We start from the raw sequence: 24,431 nt of genomic DNA on the forward strand, positions 1-24,431 counted from the left end.
CTTTCAGGGTAGTACTTGATTTGTAATCTGAATATGCTTGACTTTGCCTTGTCAGTGAAGAGGGTCTCTGAATTTTTATTTCTGTTCCATCAATCATACTGAAAGTGTTTGGAAATTCCTGGCGAAATTTTGAAGGCATGTGTTGCTGCAAAACATCACGGTGAGGCCAAATTGACACAGATCCAAACCTGTAATATAAATAATTTATCCAATTTGAAAACGCAGTACTGCAATCTTTGGGTGATATCAGAAACAACTTTGAGAGATGTTTAAAATCAAAATTCTGTCTAAGTTTAATCAGAACAAGCAAAAGCTGGTCTTCAAGACCCATACACTTCAAACTGCCAACTGTTCTGGTAAACTGAAACGGTTCATCATCAGCATTGCCAGGGACAACAAATTAAAATATTTTCTGAAACTGTTCGTAGGGAAATCCTGTGTAATACTTGTAATTCTTTTTCTCTATATTTTTACAAAAAGAATACACATCATGCTTAACATTTTTAGCACTAATTTTGGTGTTGATCTGCTGGGCACGCATGAGCTTCTCCTTTTCTATGAACCGGTTTGGCCATATTGTTCTCTGCAGCTAGAGCCAGCATATCCAGTGGCAGAGGACCTGTAAAAGCAATTACAACTGTTTCAAGCAATAATACATTCTACAGAGAAGATATGATCTGGCTAGTTTAGGGCACCAAACCCATTATTAAGCCTGAAACAGACTTACCTATTATCAATCTGACTTGTTGTAATGTTTAGAAAATGCTTTGCACACAAAAGAATAAGTTAAGAATGAACACATAGCACCCACAACATACTTGTTTCAATTTGAGATTTAAGAAGTAAAACAGCCTTATTACCTCCCTTGTATGAAACTAAGTGTGAATAAACTGGCTTCTTCTCTTTACAGGCACCCTTAATTAGACCAATAGTGGTTCCAAAGATGGAGGACAGGTGCGGAGATGTCACATTTCCAAAAGATGACAACTTACCCGAACTGGATTCAATTGCAACTTTAAAACATCAGTGGAAAGATTTAGAACTTTCAGTTGACGAGAGTCCCATAATTTAGAAAAAAATACAAGATCTCAAAGCAAGTCTGATTTGTGGTACAAAGCGAGGAAAGGGCGAATTACTGCTTCAAACTTTGGTCTGCTTATGACTTGCAAAAAACACATCAATGACACATTTATCAGAAACACCTTTGACAAAAAGAAATTTTCCTCCAATCCAACAACTTATGGGAATTCTAATGAGAAAATAGCTAAACAAATGTACATGAAAAAAACTCAAAATCATCTTCATGACATTGGCTTTGTTGTAAACCCATCTATTCCATTTATAGGAGCCACCCCTGATGCTATAGTGTGTGACACTTTTGTTTCTGGTATTGTGGAAATTAAGTGTCCTTATGCTGTAAGGGACTTGACCATTAATGAAGCCTCCTGTATGACTGGTTTCTTTTTGAACAAAGAAGGCAAATATTACAACTTGAAGAGAGGTGATAGGCATTGGTATCAGGTACAGGGCCAACTACTTGTAACTGGGGCACCATTTTGTGACTTTGTAACCTACACCAGACAAGACTTTAACATTGAACGGATATATCCAGATAGGAATACCTTCAGGACTCTGCTTGAAACTCTGTCACAAACATATGTCAATCACGTCAAACCATACTTTGCAGGGAAATAAACTTCATAAAAAATTACCCATGGTGCCACTTTGTTGGACAAGAATATCAGATTCCTGCTGCATGGTTGTAGGCTCTGGATGTTCCATATCCGTCTGATTTGGTGAATCAGAAATATCTGTATCATGATTACATCTGAAAAAGAAGATGAAGACCAAATTATCTTATACCTGAACCTCAAATGTGTTACAGCCTTTAAATGGTTACCATCTTTGTTCATTTCCTATAACTTTTTGATTACCTATCAGGACTATTTATGCCTGGATTAACTTTTCTAATATATGTGTTTATTGCTATTACAATTCAGCGATAAATAACTTTTTTGGCTTCACTTGTTAAGTGCCCACAGTTGACATCATATCGCTTAGTTGTTTCACATGTAATATTGCCATCTGCTTCCCTAGTTTTATTCGTCTCCCAGCTGATGAAGGAGTAAGAATATATTCTATGATGGATCCTCAGGAAATAACCAGTATGAATGGACTAGTTCTTGTGGATATTGGACCATCTGATTCATACATTATCTCTATATTTGAGAAGTCATCTTTTCTGTATGAAATATGAGCAATCTATGGATAGGGACTAGTGGCTGTGTCTGGCCATGCCTCTGACTGAGTTGAGTTTTTACGCCACTTTTAGCAATATTCCAGCAACATCACGGCGGGGACCCAGAAATGGGCTTCACCCATGTAAAAAATACATCTATCAATGTGTAAATTAATGTTGTATTTAAACATATTTAAAAAGAACCACTGTCGTGGCTGATCTTAGTGGTTACAGGAAATGTCCACGTTGATGTATTAATATTTATGATGGATTGGAATGAATACTTTGAATCCTTTAGAGTTATTGTGTATTATCACTCAATATTAGCCCTCAGTGAAACACAGTTTTGACAATTAGATTTTTATCAGTCCCTGCAGGTGACATCATCCCTTCATATGCTTATATGAATAGAACTTGAGTATGATTGTGATCTTGTGATGCATGTGATACTTCTGTCTTTTCGTAACTACAAAGGATCTAAATGTGTGACATTACCTTTACTAATTATAACTTTCTGTGATACTCTCAGAATAAACAAGGATTTGTTTGATTTTTATATTTCAATGGTTTTGTCGTGTTTTGAGCAGTAAGTATAAAGGCAACAATGTTCTACCTGTGTGTTTCAAGAAGAACTTTCCTTTTCCCGTCCCCCATAAATGGCAAGCGTGGTTTGGGTCGTGGTCTTACTGTCTTTGGATTTTCATTTTGTTCATGAGGTAGTGCAGACGCAGGGTCCGGAAATGTCTTGGAGGGTTTTCCATCAACAAAGTGCTGTAAATAAGCTCGCATTTATTAGTTGATAGAAACAACGATAAACAACATGGATGTATCTGAAATCGTATGCTCAAACACAGACACCCTCTGTCCTTGACATACCACGCGGTGGAACATTAGTAACTAAATCAGTGAAAATCGGTGTAAACTGGTTATATAACAACTATAAAGCACTGAAAGTCTACCAAGTCAAAGATTTCTAAATTTGCATTAACTTCAACATTGGTTAATATGTTATTCAATTTTAGTTTCCATACCTTTGTACATACGAAGAAATGTTTTCCTCGGCTGTGGTCACGAAGTATGTCCATGTTTCAGTTGATACTTGGGGCGACCACACAAACGTATCCATCGTTGACATTTGTCAAAATTTCTGGCAGGCTTGGGAAATGGAATAAACGTGATACCACCAGCAAGACGTTCCGGGTACCGCGTGTCCGAGTTGCAGGTACCCCAGCTACACCTTTTCACCATGATCAAAAAGTTGACTGTGAACGTCGATTTATTTTTGAAAAGTCCGCCAGACCGCTGATGTCGGACAAAATGGTGGTCAGCTGTCAGCTGACGGCAACGCGATGCGGATTGAATAATTTGACGTTTCTCGTTGGTCATGTCATTTGTTTGATTGACAGGTGGCGATACATTAATTCCCCGAACATATGGATCACTTTATGGCAATGTATGAAGAGGCTGCTGAAACACCCTATGGACAATTCATCATTGATCTTAAACCTACCACCAAAGATAAGGATCGACTGCAGGTCAATCTCATAAACGAGGAAAATGGGCAAGTCAAAGCTCAGTCTGAACCTGATCTGCCTAGGGACAAGTTGACTACAACAGAATCTCTGGATAGTCCTCTGACTCAAGAAGAGAGACTGCCCCAACATCAGCTGACTCAAATTGAAACTGATTCAGACACGAGTAGTGAGACATCATTGACTATGGCCACGGCTTGTGCAGATTGCGGGTGCTGATATATAACATGCACGATCTACAGTGACATATCAAACATTGCTGTCGAGCCAATAGCCTTCAACCTAAGAGAAAGCGCGCCAGACTTGAGAGTGATGACAATGACAGTGACTATGACGACCTAGCCTCTTCCCAGAAAGGCAGTGATCCTGCCGTCAAACCTCCTTGTGGGAAGCCAACATTCTCTGATATGGAAGCCGAGGAGTGGCAAAATGTAGGCTCACAACGCATCTGGAAGCAGGTGTAGATGGGTGTAGGTGTAGCAGGACAAGATGAAACTGCAGAGAAACGCGCTGAATTCAAACCAGGCTGACAAATACTGTCTGTCTATTCAGGTCAGCACATTATACATAGCTCTATTCATTACACTTTGCTTTTTTTCACGTCTTATAAAGGGTTTTCTACAAGATTGCATGACTGCATTAAAACAACCACCTTTCATCGACCTTTCCCGACCTGTGCCTTACAGCCTACATTTACCTATGCATCAGCTATGACCACGTGACTTGGATCAGCCAATGAATTTCCCTTAACCTCCCCTCAACAAAAAAGTACCGTCTTGTGACCTATGCTATACTACTCATGTCTTTCTGGAATGGGTGGAGACACAGCTACTTCCCGTTTACCTCTGAGTAAGGACTGGACAGTGCTCCCTACCACAGTCCACAAGACCAAAACAGAAAGGTGCCGACATCAGATTCCAGAATGGACGACATGATATCTTGACTGAAGTCACCTTAAATTCCATTTCCCATTAAGAGAACCAAAAGACCCTAGCAACAAACGACAGACCCCAGTTTTATTCATGAAGGTAGTGTATAAAATTATACAGTATACTTTGGTAAAAGACATCTAGCACTTAGGATCAGTTCATAGCTTAGGGTTGGAGGGGAGAGGGGGGGAGTCTAGTAGTTTTATTGTCTGTACTAGACAGAAACCTTTTGTCACCCTGATGACGTGAGAAGCAAAGAAAGACCTGTACATACACTGTATCTATATATAGATCATTACGCCAGGGAATGGGTATTTCCAGAGTTGAGGCGTGAGTTTAAGCGGGTTTTGATTACAATCTGTCAAAGGGGTCTTTGTGAGTTACGCATTGTATTCATCACAGTATCGGTGACTCCATGCACCGTAATCGTGTTTATAGGCATGCAACAGGTCACCTTTATAGTGTTGTCGAAGTTATACTATTTTTCTACGCAGTTAATGTAAAATAGAACTCTAACGCCATCTTTCAACATGCGTATATCTTATATAAATGACAACGTTCGGCTGTAACATTTCATCACAGTTAGACTGGCGTTTGTTCGTTTAGTTACCTGGCTGCTGTCGATTTTAATCGTCCATCTTCCAATCATCTAACAGTCAGAACAACATAGTTTAAGTAGATAAATTTACGCATAACCTAAATTGTATTTGGATTTTTTCGCATCATACCTTAATTAACCCAAACAATGTTGTTACTAACTCCAAATTCAAAAACACAACATTTTTACAAAAAGTAAAAATGGATACATGTAATGTGATACTGAAAAGATTCTTAGCGAAAGAAATCCAATTGTGACGTGACATGAATCAGGTGACAGCAGACGCTGTCCAACTCACAGTAGCATCCAGCCATGTTCAAGGTGTCAACAAACAAGGCAAGATGTGACAGATCCAACTACAACGAGGAATAAAGCAGAAAAAACACAAGTTTGAAACAATAACTCAGCTTAACTTTATTAATATTCAAGACTTGTAATCAGGAAGAAAAATAAAATAAGAGCACAATATAGAACAATCGGAGATAACTTGGTGGTATATGGTGTATAACGGCTATATACATAGCTAACATCTAACAATGTGTTATGTCTTTAGAATAACCCATTAAAATGTAGGCCATACTACAGTTCTCTAATTATGGGGTCGGGCGGAAATTACATTGTAAGTTATCGTTTTGTTGTTCCTTCACGTGATAAGTCCTTCTCTGAGTTGCCACTGGGTCGTTTGAATCACACAGAAAATGAACGCAATCCTTCAATGTGGTACACATTATTCCTTTGAAACAGACCCACTCTTAAACGTCATTATTATTTGATTGTCAAGATAATCTCGACATATTATCACTTTGTGCAAATGGATGGTAAATGTATCCAAACCCAAGATCGCTATCTCACGGATATCTCAAAAATGGATATAGTTTTGTGCCACTGAGATGGCAAATTACCTAAGTTTGCATTGTTATTTTTAAAAAATATAACCCATTATGTATGCTAATACACTGGCAACTTTTAACGTTCAAGGACGCTGCTCATGTGATGAACTGCTGACAACACCATCGCAATTGTTGTTAATTTAACCTCTGCCATTTGGTTGCAGCCATTCGTTAACTCTGCAAAAACAAACGAACCCAGAAAATATATACTGAAAAAATAAGGGATCAGATAAAATTCAGATCACGTCAAACATAACAGAGTCATTGTTTTCAGTTTATAAGAAGAAAGACAGTATTGGGTCTCACATAATTTCCACACACACACACACACACACACACACACACACACACACACACACACACACACACACACCACACACACACACACACACACACACACACACACACACCACACCACACCACACACACCTCACTCTCCGTGTTCTCACAACTGTCTTGCAACGTCTGGGCATACATCCAATCAAGTTAAATCTAGATATCATTCAGAGACAGATACGATCCTTTATTGTGTGCCTTCAGTATATTTTCGTGCCATGTAAGTAGGTTATTTAAACTTGATGTTTTATTTAAGAAGAACTGTAATAGGATTTGTGAGATCCCGTCAACTGTCTTTATCGCACATGCTTCATTAGGTTCGATTTTAAAATCATCAAATGAAATATATTTATACGACATGCTAGAAACGGTTTGCTGACCTGGTGTATCTGGCTGGTAAGTAGCATAAGAGACCGGCTGATCGAGACACTGGGGGCCCGTCCATCCGATCTCGCACCTTCTGCAGGTGCCCGAAGTCTGGTCACAGTCAAGACATCTGTACGGACACGCCATCTCGCATTTCTTGCCGTGGAATCCAGTCATACAACCATTTTCACACTGTCCTGCCATGTTACATGTAGTGTTCACGCAGTTCGCCGAACACTCAGACTGGCAGTCGGGGCCGTAAAGCCCTGCTTTGCACATGAGGCACGATGCTGAGGAGAACTGATGGCATTTCATGCAGTCAGCGCCACACCTCTCACTGCAGGCCTTCACCTGTCCAACCATCCTTGCAGCCATCAATGCACCGGCCAGACTTGTGTTTATTCAGACAGTTATGTTTATCACATTTACGTCCATGCCACCCTTCCATACAATCAGATATGCAGACACCGTCCTCCTGGTAACAAGCCTTCTTCTTACATCCTTGACCGCACGTTTCGTTACACGTGGACCCCCACCATCCTTCAGCACATCCTTCCAGACACTTGCCGCTGGTCCGGTGACAGTTCCTCACGTTGTCGTAGCTTAGACGGCAGGTAGTGGGGCAGAGTGTGTCACAACCCTCGGTGTATCGTCCAGGAAGACACTGATGACACCGCCCTGTCTGTTTATGGCAGCCCCCCAACCAGCAGCTGACACAGGCGTGTTCACACTGGTACCCCCAGTACCCATACAAACACTCCTCGCATGTGCCACTTTTACACAAAGTACACCTTGATTCACTGCAGACCTTCGCACTGGTTCCACCTGGAAGTATCAGATGAAAGAACATCTTCAACTAAATGTATAAACATTTAAACCGCACAGACTCAATTCAGTTGCTAAACAACTCTAATCTTTGAGAATCGACTTAAGGACCTACGACTGAACATTCCGAAAGGGTATTTGGTTAGAGATACGAACGGAGACGAAGGAGTATGTTTTCCGGACATCCAGCACAATCAGCCGACAAATTATTTGTTTGTAAAACTCGAGGATACACATTTTTTTATGTAAACAACGTTCCTGAAAGTAGTTGGATCAGCTTTCAAAGCTAAGGTACACTTACAGCAGACGAGCTGAATCACCAACACAGTGAAGAGTGTACTCTGAAATGATAAATGTGTCATAAAAGGAATCAGTGTTTCCATTGATTCAGGTGATGCATAAGACAAGAAAAATAAAACAGACTATATATTTCAAGTAATAACACGTGCGAGGCCAAGACAGGTAAACAAACCAATGAAATAGGTTACCTTGACATTATTAAACAATAACAGTTTTATTTATCGTACTTGAACCTGACCTAACAAACATGTCAACCTTGCACTCGACCAATCAGGGAGTAACACTACAATTACAGTGGGTCACACACATACCGCGTCACAACAACTGTCGTGTTGACAGACGACACAACTCGAAGTGTTAACTATTAAGCGCAGTACGGGTAGCAGTTGTTGGCCGCTGTGATATCTCTACAGACATGTACCTTACACATCTAGTAATGTGCAGGTATTCCGGTTTTCACAGATCTTGTTTGAGTTGGTTCTGCATAAAACAAAGGACATGACGTTATCATAGAATCTGTAATTAAATAAACAGGTCTCCAGAGATACATGCTCCATCACTTATATGCTTACTCTTACTGCAAATCATATATCATATGCAAGAAACAAGAACAAATTGTGTGAAGTTTTACTGTCCACGATAAACAGATCCATTTTCTCAACTCACAGATACCCAGCGTGCCACAAGCTGCTGGCGAAGTCTTCCTCCGGTGACTATATTTCCGGGGTTGAGAGTAGTAGCTCAACTAAGAGAACGTGGGTATGCTTTCACGCCAAATTCAGCAACATTCTAGGTATATCACGGCGAGGTACCCCAGAAATGAGCTTTACACAGTGCGACCATGTAGGAATCAAACCTGGCTCTTAAGAGACCAGGATTATTCCATCGCCCACTGAAACAAGACAACATCATCATTAAACATTGCAGTCTTACATTAAACAATAACAACATCAACAGTAAACATTGTGCAAATACATACAAGCACAACAAATATTACTAGTTAACAGAAATGTACGTCATTTTAGATCTACACATATTACCTTCAATATTCTACTAGATAATGCCAGTAGTCAGTCAGTAGTGACACCTCCAGATTACCCAACCTGCCCCGACGCGCAGTGAGGGCAAAATATTGACATATATCTGCAGTCGTTGTTTAAAACTAGCTGACATCAGATAAGCTCCGCTCATACATGACTTTTAGTACACTTAAGCCTAATGAGCGTTACAAGGTTCTACATACGTATATGTTTAGATTCGTGTTATGTGTTGCTGAATATGTGATGGTGTTGTACTGTAACAGTGAGTGTAGAAACCTGGAACCAGAGGCCTTCATTGCATATTGTCAACACAACATATTCACACGCGATAGCAAGGGTAATACGTGTCATGAAATCATTCCCATGCAGAAAGAGATTAACACAAACCAAATTATTGAAATTGTCGTGATAATGAAGAGTTATGTTCAAGCAAACAAGTTTATGGACATATGCTGTGTGCATTGCTTCACGTCTAACATTCGGGTAACCTACAAGTTATGTGCCCTTGGCATGTACCGGGAAGTAATCGACAACTCGTCAGTGTATATGATAATGTTCACAATAATATGATGATAATAATATGATGAAAGCAAGGAATTCCACAGCTGTTTCAAGCGTGCCAAGGTTGTTGGACAGATTCTGAAATTTGAGGTTGATTTTGTTGACCTCCTGACAGACGCCCGGGGGTAGCGAGGTGCTGATAGTGAATTTTGTTTTGCGGCCATCTATCTAATCCTTCTAAGTTTCCGCAAGGCTAGCTGTTGATCATCATTTCGTTACACAAGTCTATCTTCATAGTAAATTGTCTGTTACAGTCTGTATCTCGGTGGTATTTCTGGTATTTCTGCGAATGAACTTTCACATGTGTCGAGAAATATTTCAATAGTAACACCCTTTGATTTCTATTTCACAACTTTACAGGTACAATCGAGCATGCTATTTCTAAGAAGAATCCAATAAGCGCCATACGACTCATGCTGAAAGGTTTACTCAATGAAGGTTACAATAGTCAAGGCCTCGGTAAAGCTTTCAAACGTCTTATGGAACACATGTGCGGGACGTTTGCCAGTTTGATGCCTAAGTAACCAAACAATTGACTTGCCTTTTCATATGTTAGAGACGGTTTCACGAGAAGCAATATATATGCTTACCTCTTGTAGCATGGCAGCTTAAAAGTGATTCATAATGTATTTGACCAAGTATTTCGTCAAAATCATGGGATGGGATTTGTTTTCATCACTTATTGTGGAAATGGTCATTTTATTATCAGAATCTGTTTTTCGTGCTCTTATGATACAAACACAAAATTATTTCAAACGTTTTGTGGAAGAATGTGGCGGCTATTTGCAGATTTCATGCCTCAGTAACCAAAATATTCCTTAATGCAATTCACTATTTTGACCATATGTTTTTGTCTTTTCCAGTGAACGGCTTGCCTTTGCACGTGTTAGTGGATATGAAGATTTAGTGGCTCTCAATATGGAGTTGAAGTATATGAACATCTTTATACAAGGACAAGACCATAACCAAGTCTCAGTATTGAGACATATAAAACCACGTGCAGTCCATCCGGCGATTACATCATTTATTTATATCCAATGACTATTTACAAAGACAACTCTACAGCAATACGAGCCGTCAATAAATGCTATAAACTGGGGCAAAATACCACAGAAAACATTCAGCTAAAGCCACGCAACAATTCAAAGTAATAGAGATGAATGCAAGAAAAATGTACAATTTGGAACAAAGGCTCCAACAGGTGTGTGTGTGTGTGTGTGTGTGTGTGTGTGAGAGAGAGAGAGAGAGAGAGAGAGAGAGAGAGAGAGAGAGAGAGAGAGAGAGAGAGAATGAGAGAGAGTGTGTGAATGAATTTATGTATTACGCATTTGCATCACGTTATGTATGTGTGTGTAAGAATGGACGAGTTGCTCTCCGTTCCTGAATTTTCGATTTGAATGACCCAGTTGACTGTTTTACGCATTTGTATCACGTTATGTATGTGTGTGCAATAAGAATGGACGAGTTGCCTCCCGTTCTTGCACCATGCAAGCGAACTCTGGGTGAGTGAGTGAGTGAGTGAGTGGAGTGAGTGAGTGAGTGAGTGAGTGAGCGAGCTTTACATCGGATTCAGCAATATTCCAGCTATATGGCGGCGGTCTGTAAATAATCGAGTCTGGACCAGACAGACATCCCAGTGATCAACAGCATGAGCATCGATCTACGCAATTGGGATACAAGGACATGTGTCAACCAAGTCAGCGAGTCTGACTACCTGATCCCATTAGTCGCCTCTTACGACAAGCATGGGTTACTGAAGATCCATTCTAACCCGGATCTTCACGGGTCCTATATGAACATACAAGAATCACTATGTGTCAGGACCGCACACAGTGACAGAAGTGGCGGCGTTGGTGCCCCCGCGGGCCACGTAGCCTAACCAATAACTGAGGGTAAGACCATCTTCGTTTTTTAATTTACAGAATGTTAATGTCAGGACTAGCTTCTTATAAGTCATGGCAATTTTGGCATTATAGACGTGTATATGTCATGGCTATTGGGATATTTTTATTATTTAAATAATTAACCTTGGGAATTAAATGTTCGTTCAGACAAGGTTTGTTCTAATCATGTCGCCATGACAGTCTCTTATACCCTACTGTCAGTATGTATCCTCCAGAAGGTACACATATATGCACCAGGCTAGGCTTTCCAATACAACTTTCTCAACTTTGAAGACGTTTCAAGGTTTGGGAAATATCTTTCATACAAAGTAGAATTACACATGCAAATTTTGAATTATACAAAACAATTTGAATTTATCTGACCATAATAAAATTATTAATGTAATCGAGTTATTCCTATAAACGATTGAATGCTTGACGTTTAAGGCCAGCTATATATGTCGCTAAAAGTCAGTGTAATCAAGACATGGATCACTGGCTACAGGAGACAGGTATCCACGCGGGGTTGTTGAATTACATGCAGCTCTACTTTCATACGCCACATTATCCACCAGGCAACAAGCTTCTTCCATAAGAGTTCGGTCTTCTCCTTGATTCCCACGTCGCGCCTGAAATCCAGTATGATCCGTCCATGAGCTCTCCGACTCGTTCCACTTCCAGTCAAATATTGGCAAGGAGTTAGCCCTCTGTAGGGATGTTTTGAACATATGCAAATGTCCAGTCTTGTGCTCTCTTGACCGTGCGGTGTGACACATAGCAACTGGGGAAGGTGGAGGTTGACCGCGTATTCTGCACGTGTTGTTGCTGCTGCTTGCAACGACCCCATCACTTTCATCCATGTCATCTTCGTTGATGTCGTCATAAGCATTTGCAGACATCGGTACGTCTGGCAGTTGTCTACCTTGGGGACTTAGCAAGCGCCTGTTGGTCCTGATGGACGATGACGTACATGATCTGGAATTATACAGAAACATCACATGAGTTCTGACCAGGAAGAAACAAATAGTATCATAAAAAAACAGGATATTTGATGTTTCATAATGTACAGATATCGGCACAAAAACAGTCCAATTTGAGGTACCTTCTAATGAGGAAAGCTACTGTTCCAGAAACCAGCAGCAACACCACAGATCCTATGACGTAGTTCACAGACGGTGTCATCTGGACGTCCCCGTCCTTTGTATCCAGCGTCGGTTCTAAAAACAGAAATAGGATTCCTTATACGTATTGTTTAATTCGTCAGGCAAAATTATTCCAAGTAGAACATATCGTCCTGTAAATAATCGAATCTGGTCCAGGCAAACCAGTGACTGATCTTATAAGCTAGGATCAGTACCACCTGGGTAAGACGCTTTACCAGCCAAGTCACACTGCCTGAGTGAGTGAGTGAGTTCATATTTAACATCACATCGGCAATATCTCAGCCATATCGTGACGAAAACAATTTATACAATAAATAATGAAAATATTTTTAAGAGTAAAACCTGTCTATAATGGACAGTAAAACACTAGAGTATCACAGATATGAACATAAAACTAGCATATGAAACTAAAACATTTTAATTAAAGAAGACAATACAATATAAAACACGGGATATAGATCGCCAACAACTGAAGGGAGATCACCATACTAGGAACCATGGGGACTTACATTACTTTTGCTTTGCTACCCTAGCTGCATGGATCCCTTAGCTGGACTTAATAGTTTGGTAGTGCTAAATTGACCTTGAAGTTTTGGGACGTACGTACCCTCTCATGAGTATCATACACTCGATTCCCAATCACAATCCACTCCAACAAAAATAATAGGTGTTAATGGAATCACCGAAGAATCTTTCACCTGATCATTTTACAGAACTTATCTCAGGTTGAGGATTTTTTTACACACACACATCGTTAGAATTAGTCTTACTTCTTAAAAACGTAAACAAATATATTTGATGTACAGAGTGTACAGTATGGGGTACAGTATACCAACGTGCCTCCTGTACAAAATAATACAAATTCGATATTCAAATGATTGATTGAGTTCATATTTACGCCGCTTTCTTAACAATATTCCAGCTATATCACGTCGGGGGACACCAGAAATGGGCTTCACACATTGTACCCATGTGGGGAATCGAACCCGGATCTTTGGCGTGACGAGCGAACGCTTTAACCACTAGGCTACCCACCGCCCGATATTCAACTGTGATGTGGAGAAATGAGTATAGTTTACAAGATATAAGCTTAGTCCAGTGAGCTAACATTACACATGAACGGAAATTGTCAGACAAGTTTACTTGCTTGCTTTGGTACGAGTTACTGGGGACAGATAGCTGTTCTACAAGCTTCGTGGCGTTTGTAAACTTGTGCTAACCATACATTTGTTATAGATATATTTTCCACTGTAGTAATATAACGCTATGAACGCATGGTGGATCGGGCCACTTCCCTGTTTCACACAGCAGTTGTAACGCTACGTACCCAGTACTTTCCCAGAGGGTTGAATCGCTGACTTTGTGTGATGACGATAAGGTGCCTGACTACGAGAGTGTGGATTCGAATCCCGGATGGGACCAAACCCGCCCCGCCCAAAAGTACAAAAAGTACTAGAATCTGTACTTCACTGAGAAAGTGTAATCCCAAATATACTTTATGGTACGTGCAAACACTGCTGTAACATTAAAGGTAATGTACAAACCTAATCACCTACACAATAGGAAATGGCATTATTAAGTTTAAACACTAACCTGGTTGTATTTCATCTGCGAGGCATAGTCCGTTCTCCCGGTTACAGACAGAGCAATCCCCTACACACGACCTGTTGCAGAGAAAGCCGTAGTGTCCATCGTTGCAGCCGTTGATACAGTAACCTGTTTTCAGATCACATACACGTTGACGACATCCGTCACTGCACTGCTCATCACAGTCTTGTCCATAGTAGCCCGATGTACAGCCAGCTAGACACCTGCCTTGGGCATCACACAGTGCTCCTTTACAGTTAGTGGTACATCGGAATTCACATCTTGCTCCAAAGTGGCCTTTTTCACACCCATGCAGACAGACACCAGAGGAACGATTACAAGCACGAAAGGCACAGTTCTCGTTGCAGCCAAACTGGCATTTCGGCCCAAAGTTTCCATTAGCGCAGGCAACTGATTGATGATCATCTCTGCAAGTACCATCCATATGGCATCCTTCAGTGGGACATGTTTCTCTGCAGTTGGAACCACAAGATGATCCGTAAAGAAACGCTCTACATTTTGTGCATGTATTATCTAAACACTGTAGACAATCAACAGGGCATTCGAAACTGCAAGTACTTCCCCAGTATCCTGAGATACAGCCATCAGTACAGTTTCCTGTACCGAATCCAGAGTCGGAGCATCTGTTGCTGACGCATCCTCTGCTACATCTGTACCCACAGCTCCGGCCATAATACCCATCTTTGCACCCCTGGGAGCATATATCCTTGACACAAAAGTCAATGCAAACAAACGTTAATCATAAACCTTTGCATCGAGATCGTTGGCAGTGTGTGTGTGGGGCTTAGGTGTTGTGTGAGTCTGAAAAACATGCAGGACTTCATAATTTACTAGATTTTGCAACTTTACAAAACATGATATTTATTGTACATCTTATTAAACGTATTCTACATTGTCAGCACGTATACAGACCTGTTAACAGACGTTCATGGACTGTCGACAAGAGTACTCATACTTACATGCATCTTCTAGTTTGTTCAACAGAAATGTATTTGTCTGACTCATTACGGAAAAAAGGTTGACACGATTTCGCTCGCTGATTCCTGTAAACAAGGATCTGCAACTATCGTGGTGTGTCTAAATGAATTCAGAGAGAATGTATTAATTGTGCAGCCTGCTTTGTAACTTTGACAGTCTGCTAGGATTTTTTAGGCCTTACATATTAATATTTGTATGCTAATTGATAGAAATTTAATACAAAGCCACTATTGCATGAGGTAATTATACATTACACATTTCAATCACGTTCTAAACATAAACCGTCAAGCGATAAGAACAGCTTCGACACACTTGTGACTAGTCAAAACGTGTGCTTATTTTGTTTAATTTAAACCAATAAACCAAACTCATTCACTCACTATAGCCCATGAACATTATTGATGTTTTAAATTATCATAACTTATAAATGACACTGAAGGAATCCACACACACAGTTCGTTTAGGGGAAATCGAAACGAATGTCTTAAGATCCGTCATGTATATGGGTAAATAGAATGAATCCATCATCACATAAAATATTTGTTGTTTGTTGTTTAAAGCCGCACTTGGCAATACTACACCCGAGCTGATGACAGTCGGTAAATAACAGCCCAGAACAAACAATGGCGTGATTCATATCATGAGCATCGATCCACGAAACATGGATACGATGACATCCCACGGACCTGGTCACAAATTGTTGTCTGATAGATGCCTCTAGTTACGGCAGCCCTTTGTTGCTGAAGACCAGTTATAAACCGTATCTTCAAATGCCATCTTCCATGTTCCAGGACAGTAGAGTTGAGTCCAGCAGTGCCAACAGCAGTACAGTTCGTCAGATGTTTCATTCACTTGTCGTATTTTGTGTGTTTGTCTGTAGTTTAACAATCAGCAATACTGATTGATTGGTTAACGCCGCAATATTCCAGCTATATGACGATGGTTTGTGAATAACCGACCCTGGACCAGACAATCCAGTGAAGCACATCATGAGCATCAATGTGTGCAACTGGGAACCGATGACATGTGTCAACCCAGTCAGCCAGCCCGTTAGTCGCCTCTTACGACAAGCAAGGGTTACTGAAGATTCTAACCTGAATCTTGGCAGGTTTAATCGCATGTAGATTATCGTTATTACTGTCCATGATCTCACTTTGTGGGCCATCTTGACCGGTTGCAGCCACCGATACAGACGCCGGATACCCAGACACGTGTGCCTGGCGTGCGGACCCTTGTTCACTGTGTCATACCGCATACTGTACAAGTCGTTTCTACAACCCGAAATACAGTCCATGTCTTCCAGATAAACGGTAAATTTTCACCTGTATCACACATGACTGCATTCCGCTTGCTCTCTCCCCACAAACTTTCTTTACACCTCTCCAAACACCTGCCTTCTGAAAACCTTCAATCTGTGACTCTTGTCGTCGCTTGATCATTGCTGTCACAGCATTCTACATACATTGCTCTGGGCTACACTGAACATATCCACCCGTGTGTTTGTGGCACAAGGTACACAGGCGGAACTCTAGTACACATTAGCACTCTCTACAATGGCTTCTGAAGCAGTCTGAACATTTAATGTTTATTTCATTCTTTGTCGATATTCCACTCCTTGCACAAATAGTAATTACGATAAGCCCAATACGGCATGCCACATACTTCAGCATGGGGTTTATATGAACGAGTTATTAGGATTGGGAATAAGAAAATAAGATCAAAGAAATAAATGAGGTTTACCTGTAAGGATAATTATGACAGCAACCACAAACTAACAATACTGAATAACGACATTAATATTAAATTTTCATTTAAAAGTTAAGCCCTTGTGCAAAACAGAAAGCAATGCAAACCAGACGCATGAACACTTACCAGGTTGGAGTGTTTGTATACATGCATGTATATGCTGGTTTCGATCATAACTGAACAATTAATTTAAATGGATTAGAATAATTAAGCGATACCATTACTATCGTTGTTTTCTACACAGTTGTAGCACACACACTAATTGAAAGTCAAAGAAAGATGACGTGTTGGATCGGATTCAGTTCAAATCGACATTATAGGACACTATTGATGAGCACGGACTTTGCACTGATTAAGTGTCACGCACCCAAATAATTCATTTTCTTGCAATGGTCTGCTTACATATTCTGTCGGACAACATGAATATTTTGAGTATTTGAAAGGCAAGGGTAAACACTGCTGTGAATTATGAAGAAAGAAGTGACTGACGAACATAAATGTCAGGGTTGACTTTTGACGTCACTGTATTCATATACATCCCAGTTTGCAATGCCAAATACACGTAGTCATGACAGAAATAGAAGTCCAACAGAAGCTTTCATGTAAAAAAATAATTAAAATTCAGGCTTTCGAGTTGTACGGTACGCCAAAATTCAACATGGACACATACTAATATTCATACGAACGTGCAGTCGGTGCATGTTAATATTTTGCCGTTCCAAGAACAGAGACTTCATATATGAAACAGAATGATGAGGAACCGGCTTAGGGCTGTGACCAATGGCTGTTATGTACTGTTCATGAAATTGTATGAAGTAAGATAAAATGATCTTATCAGATGCAGAATAATTTCATTTAACGTTCTACATCATCAATTCCAAAACTCAAGCACCTTATATAGTTGTATACTGAGCAGGAGGTGCAACCTGGTTGTCTGCAACGCGAACACTGAGTCGTGATGAGAGAAATATTTCCTGTTGCTTGCAGTCGACACACTCTCGAAGGTCGTAGTGATACTTCCAATGTCAACCCTAAGATAAGAGCAACAGCAAAAACGTGATTTACAGCACTACACGCCAGCTCAAGAGAGAGGAAAGCCTGCAGTGTTGCAGGCCTTAAACGTTTACAACTGAACATCCATGAGTCTGGTACTGACAAACCTAACACGCAATCAACGAATACTGAATTCAATCCCTTTCCATGTGGAGCTCTGCTCCTGGCCGTTCGTGTCTTCTGCATGTCCATGTTGATATCGTAAACCTCCACTGATTGTAATAGTGATGAATTGCCCATCGATCTATAAGGACATGAAACCTTTTGTTTTCGCAGACAATTTTATACATTTGTTTCTCATATGAAACAAATGCATTGACCACTAAAACGATCTGATAAAGGAAACGTATTGTTTCAGTATTTGAAGCCGTTTATGTTTGACATCGGTAGATTAGACATGCAACAGTTACTGCTTTAATTTTCTCTACTTTTTCCTTTACTTTTTCTACAAGTTATTAGGACATGAACATACTTGCGTTCGTGGTGTTTCGGATATTATCTTAAGATAATAAAAGAATAAAATACCTACTACACACTATTTTGAACATATACTTATGTACGTTCATACTTTGGGTTCTATTGACATATTCATATATTCCAGTCAACATGTCGGATATCCGTAGATGATTACACAATGCCATTTGGAAAGTGGTCAGTTGTAACATACATGTATGTTATATTTGGGATTACACTTTCTTAGTAAAGTACAGATTCTAGTACTTTTTGAGCTGAGTCCCATTCGGGATTCGAACCCACATCCTCAGAGTCAGGCACCTAATTGCCAGCACACAAAGTCAGCCGCCTATCCCGCTCAGCCACCGCGACTTCCACAAAAATGGAAGTGGGACAACTGGTAGTCTAGACTGCGGACTTTGTGTACCCTTCTGATAAGTGTTAATTGGCACGGCTCCCACGACCGAAAGCTATGATTACACAATGCCATTTAGAAAGTGGTCAAATGTAACATATGTTATATTTGGGATTACACTTTCTTAGAAATCTTTACTAAGAAAGTGTAATCCCAAATATAACATATCCTAATACGACCTCATCGTGCCTTGACGTACAACCCAAGTAGGCATAACCTAATTCATGAAGTTTATACCTGCTTGGGTGTTCCACTTTGTTTGCATCAGTTCCCTGATGTAGAGTGTTTGAAATCAGTGTAAGGAACTTGAAGTGGATCGACAGATTTCTCAAGAGATGCCTTCACTGCTGCATCAGCTTTTCTATTACCAGCCATGCCAACATGACTTGATAACCAACAAAAGACTATGTCGAACAGGCCAGTAGAGAGTTCACTGTAAAGTTCTAAAATAGCGAGTATGAAGTGCCTAAAGACAGGAGAGGGAATCAGGGAAGATGATAAATTGCATATGATTGGATTGATGCTGAGTGTATTCCAAGGCTATCTGGATAGCCCTGGCTTCCGCAGTGAAAATTGAACTGTTATCAGGAATCCTGGTAGGCAATTTTTTTCATCCAACGACAGTGGCACTTGAAACAATGTCCCCATCTTTTGATCCATCTTAAAATTAGAACGATAAGTATCATATGCAGTTTGTTACTTTATATATTCCTGTTTATATATTAGTGGATTAGTGTCAGATTTTTTAGCGAAGGAAGATCTACTCCAGGCCTTACTAGTTGCCAGGGAGGAGATGGAGAGGTTATATCCAAGTCGATTTTGGCATTGGTAATATGGGGCTTGATCCAAATTCCAACTGGCGGGACTAGTTTAGGTTTACTTTGAAACAAATCCTCATAATGGGGATGAAACAAACAATTATAGGCTGGATTGGTTGGCTTTGAGCGTAACTTAGTTACATACTGCAGGGACAATTTTAAACGACGTTGTTTGAGGGAGGGTTCGTCAGCTTCCACGAAAACACTTTCCACAGGCGATGTCCTGAACACTCCAAGGTAGCGTCTAAGTCTCGATGATGTATGCTATTTAGGTTTGTTTAATTACTTTTGGAAGCTCCGCCATAGACGATCGAACCGTAATGTAGTTTAGATCGAATAAGGGATCTGTACATGTGAAGAAGGGTTGCCTGACCCCGCCCCACTTAGAATTAGCAACAACTTTGAGTACATCAAGGGCCTTCAAGCACTTTTTAGGTATTTTGTATGAGATTAAAATGTTAAATGATGGTCATAAAATAACACCTAAGAATTTGGTCTCTTCCACAACCTTAAAAAGGTGTTGCCATCTAAAAATAATTCTGGATCTTTATGCGATCGATAATGCCTATTAAAAATGTATGCAATTGGTTTTCGTTTTAGAAACAAAAACATTTCTGGATTTGATTGAGACACGGCTGCAATTGTCTTTCAATTGTGCGCATATCTTTGCACGACAAGATATGTTAAAATCGTCAATAAAAAGTGATCCATCAATGGAGTCATTTAATACCTTAGACAGGCTGTTTATTTTGATGCGAAATAACGTTGCAGATAAGATACTACCCTGTGGGACACCGGTTTTGACTCTGAGACACCCATGGCACCCGAAGAAAGGACATGTCAAATATGTGGAACTCGCTAAAGAAATTTTACGCCTGCATCGCAAGTACCAAGGTGTCCGACTCCCCATTGTTCTCGGTGCCTTGGTTTGGTACCTCCTGATTTCTTGGCGCAGACCAGGTAAGTGTCAGGGTTCTTCACCGGGAGCACAGCCCTGACACTCTATGGAAAGAGCATCTGGAATGATGGAGAGTCTTCATATTCTCTGAAAAGGTCTTGGTGGGTTTAACTTGAAAGCGCTTAAATGGACCAAGGCTCCTGAACTGATGACGAGCCCAACTAGGCTGACTCCCAGGATCACCCGGACACCAACAGCTATATGTATTTATTTCAGTCTGTAAATATTCATAGCAATAATTAATCACTGTTTGCCTGTACGTATTGATTCACTGGTCAAGATTGAAATAATTTCCTCGAACCAGAGTTCGCTTGTCAGGATATGTGTTTCCTGCTCCACACTTTTAAAATGAGTTTCAATTTCCTCCTGCAAAACACATCATACTGATATGTAGCGTTCACGGCTATTCGGAACTACTTACATGCAACATTTTACTTGAGGTAAGTGTTGTTACTAATAATATATAAAATGTATGTGTAATCGTGGAGGACATTTTCATTTATTCTTTATGAATTTAGCATTTAATGTCATTATGTCTATTTACAAACATATACATTGTATTGTATTGTGTCATGCATTTCGGGTTCACTTTCACAATACCTGAAACACAGACCGTGGTGTAGCCACCATAATCTCTTCAAAATAGAAATATGTTTTTCAGGATGATTCTCGCGGCAACGGTTTTCATCATAGCCGCCTTGATTGACATGCCATCGATTGCTTTAAGCAGTAAGTTACTTATTGTGCTCCACAACCAATGACGTACACATTAGAGCACTGTAATGGGTGTAATGGATGTAACATTTCCTGTAACTTTGTGCCATTTAAAAGCAACTAAAACGTATAATTACCTTAAAATTTACATTGAAATCACTTTATGTGACAGAGCTTGTGGTCTGTTTCAGCCCACTGTGTAGAGGGAAGTCACTGCAAGGACGATAAGTGCGGGGATCTTGGGTGTTTGAATGGATGCGAGGAAGGCTACTTTGGCCCGCACTGTACAAACAACTGCAGTTCTGGATGCAAGGACGGCACATGTGATTCTTCAGGAAAAGCTTGTATCGGCGACTGCATAGACGGTCGGTGGGGCACAGTTTGTAGGCTGACTTGTTTCAGTTCATGCAAGACATGCGCTAAGGACAATGGTTCGGACTGTACATCATGTGAAGAATATAGATACGGCCCACAGTGTGGACAATCCTGTTCTTCCAAGTGTCCCAACCGTGGCTGTGATGTTAACGGAAGGTGTAAAAGCAGATGTGGCGACAGATGTAAGGTTTGCAATGATGTTACACAAGAGTGTGATGGATGCAAGCGTGGTACGTTTGGCCCTGTCTGCCAGTGGAGGTGTAATGTTAACTGTGCTGATGAGATATGCCATCAAGAAACAGCAAACTGTTCGATTGGATGCAAAGATGAGTATTTTGGACCGAAGTGTGAGTACCGGTGTAATGAACAGTGTTTCCAGGGTAAATGCGAGCAGGGGACGGGGATGTGTGTACAGGGATGTAGACGAGGATACTACGGACCTCTCTGTATATTGCCTTGTGATTCATGCCTGTCCGATATTTGCGATAATTCGTCTGGAGAATGCTTGAAAGGCTGCAAGATGGGCTTCTTCGGCAAGGGATGCAAGAACAGATGTGATGATAATTGTATCAGCGGATATTGTTCCAGATTCGATGGTGTTTGCTATCAACCCGAAGGTAAATAGACAAATATATTCTGAGGTGACCGTCTCCATGTTCTCTTTAACGGTGTGATGGTTACCTAAAACCAATTACGTTTAACGATTCAGTCGGTGTGTGTGCATGCTTGCGTTTGTGTTGATGCGTTTGTGTTAAAGCCTCACTGACCAATATCCAAACTAAATGAAAACGACCTGTACAGAAACCTAGTCTGGACCAGGCTATCAAGTGATTGATATTATGAGTAACGATCCACACCATGCCATCAGCACTGTGACCGAGCCTGATCATCCGACCCAACACAGGTTGCTAGGTACAAATTCTAACACGGTGTCTGTCATTTTACTTCCAGTTCCTGTAGCTCCCAACTCCACACCCGGAATGTCCCATGGCAGCAATTACTGGATGTACATTGTCGGGGGTTGTATCGGGATCCTTCTATGTTCTGCAGTGTGTTTCCTGGTCTTTAGGTATGTTATTTATATTATGTGTCTACAAGCTGTAATACTGACAGCTTAATGTTCAAGACGCGCCACACACTGATTACAGTCACTCAGCTTCTACTCATTCTGGGGGTAATTTCCATCAATGTGTGGGGTATTTTCTGTCTATTACATGTAGTTACGGTAGAATACATCACTAAATTTTGTCATGTTGAATTTTACACTTGCAATGAAACTGAAATCCAAAAGTAATCATCATGGATTTTGTCAGAAATAAACTGCGCATGTAAAAAACTATTTTAAAAGTCCTTTTTGTTTTGTTTGTCATTTTCCATGTTTTGACTTAAGCTAAATACAGTATCCGTTTCTTACAGGTATGGTGGCCGCATTCGTGGTAGCCATCAACGAAGAGGTAGGTTCCGACAAAGTACGCCTCTACCGCCTGTACCGCCTGTACCCATCCCGCATGATGACCTGTATGACGAGTTGGATGTTGGACACTCGGACACCGATAGCAGACCGTCGGGATTGGACGAGGCAGGAAACGCGCATGTTGACTTGCCTGGAGATATGTCCAGTATGAGTGATGATAAACACAACAGCGATTCAGTGAGGGTCAGTGCTTTCGGAAATGTTTGCCCGAAGTTTCCTGGTCAAGAAACTAAGAGCGAGATGCCTCATGTCCAGATGACATGGTTGACGGAGACAGGCCCTACTGCTGTAGAGGCCAAGGGTCCTGACAAAGCCGCATCCATTGATGTGACATGCGATAATACATCCACTCACCTTGATGAGGGACTTCACTTCAACCCATCTTACACGAGTCTGGGTGGTAGGTCCAGACCTTCGAGAAATTATTTATCTCCAGTCGAGGAATATATTAAAGCGTAACAACCCTTATGTAGTTTCACCTCAGACCTGAATGAGCAGGACATGTTTATACGGCAATATGAAACTCAAGACGATATTCACGTTTCAAACTTGTTGTGCATTGCATATCTGCTTCCCGCTACATATCCTTGTAACCCATGTGTGTATATATACTTTAGGAAGTGAGAGGACATTTCCTATTAAGGGTGAAAGGGTGTTGTGATTCATATTATCGTTATCCCAACACGGGTACGGTCAAGGCAAGCATAATCACTGAATCATTCACTTCTCCAAACTAAATTTGTCCTTCAGTGGATTTATACAACTGTACATTGCAACAAGGATGATATTGTGAGATTGCTCTGATGTGAATGGCCCACATTTCAAAAGTTTCAACGCATCTGCATTCACTCATTCCTTCAAGTGATTGATATTCTGAGCAACTACCCACGCTATCGAGGTGCAATGACAGAACCAACCAAGTCGCCGAGCTTGTGGACATTTTCTTCGACTCAGACGTCAGACGAGTGCTAGGGAACCAGCATAACACGGGTTCCAACTAAGCATTCTCACCTGTCGACTTTACAGACAATACCAGCGCCTTGAGCATGTACTAGTTGCGTTGATATGTGCGCTATATAAATATCATATAATAAAAATAAATGTTCCAGGGTTGATGTATCTTCCTGCATGGATATTCATGGATAATAAATTATGTGGCAATAACTAAATTCTGATA

The 24,431-nt window shown here is 40.6% G+C and overlaps 3 protein-coding genes across 4 annotated transcripts; 1 reads left to right on the forward strand and 2 right to left on the reverse strand.

Annotated features, from left to right (window-relative positions):
- Positions 1-604: 604 nt before the first annotated feature.
- LOC124285880 (scavenger receptor class F member 2-like) lies at positions 605-9,226 on the reverse strand. 2 transcript variants are annotated; one of them, XR_006900901.1, is made up of 8 exons: positions 9,056-9,226; positions 8,682-8,907; positions 8,017-8,056; positions 6,905-7,715; positions 3,271-6,365; positions 2,853-3,010; positions 1,713-1,828; positions 605-619 (listed from the first exon to the last, which is right to left on the reverse strand). XR_006900901.1 is itself a non-coding variant. In XM_046722163.1 (4 exons), the coding sequence occupies exons 1-3, from the start codon at positions 8,443-8,445 to the stop codon at positions 7,225-7,227; spliced, it is 540 nt and encodes a 179-aa protein (XP_046578119.1). In that variant the 5' UTR covers positions 8,446-8,591; the 3' UTR covers positions 5,688-6,365; positions 6,905-7,224. The 2 variants fall into 2 exon arrangements, 1 of the variants encoding a protein (XP_046578119.1); XM_046722163.1 differs by lacking the exons at positions 605-619; positions 1,713-1,828; positions 2,853-3,010; positions 8,682-8,907; positions 9,056-9,226 and adding an exon at positions 8,437-8,591 and having other exon boundaries at positions 5,688-6,365.
- A 2,025-nt stretch (positions 9,227-11,251) lies between these two features.
- On the reverse strand, positions 11,252-14,981 carry LOC124285836. The gene is made up of 3 exons (XM_046722111.1): positions 14,256-14,981; positions 12,602-12,716; positions 11,252-12,474 (listed from the first exon to the last, which is right to left on the reverse strand). Exons 1-3 carry the CDS (start codon positions 14,692-14,694, stop codon positions 11,964-11,966), a joined length of 1,065 nt encoding a protein of 354 aa, XP_046578067.1. The 5' UTR covers positions 14,695-14,981; the 3' UTR covers positions 11,252-11,963.
- A 6,050-nt stretch (positions 14,982-21,031) lies between these two features.
- Positions 21,032-24,357, forward strand: LOC124285805 (cell death abnormality protein 1-like). Its single transcript, XM_046722075.1, has 5 exons — positions 21,032-21,131; positions 21,353-21,420; positions 21,597-22,397; positions 22,732-22,849; positions 23,197-24,357. The coding sequence occupies exons 2-5, from the start codon at positions 21,354-21,356 to the stop codon at positions 23,711-23,713; spliced, it is 1,503 nt and encodes a 500-aa protein (XP_046578031.1). The 5' UTR covers positions 21,032-21,131; position 21,353; the 3' UTR covers positions 23,714-24,357.
- Positions 24,358-24,431: the final 74 nt, after the last annotated feature.

The sequence above is a fragment of the Haliotis rubra genome, unplaced genomic scaffold, assembly GCF_003918875.1.
Source record: "Haliotis rubra isolate DU_JTF1 unplaced genomic scaffold, ASM391887v1 Scf110, whole genome shotgun sequence".
Lineage (NCBI taxonomy): Eukaryota > Metazoa > Mollusca > Gastropoda > Lepetellida > Haliotidae > Haliotis > Haliotis rubra.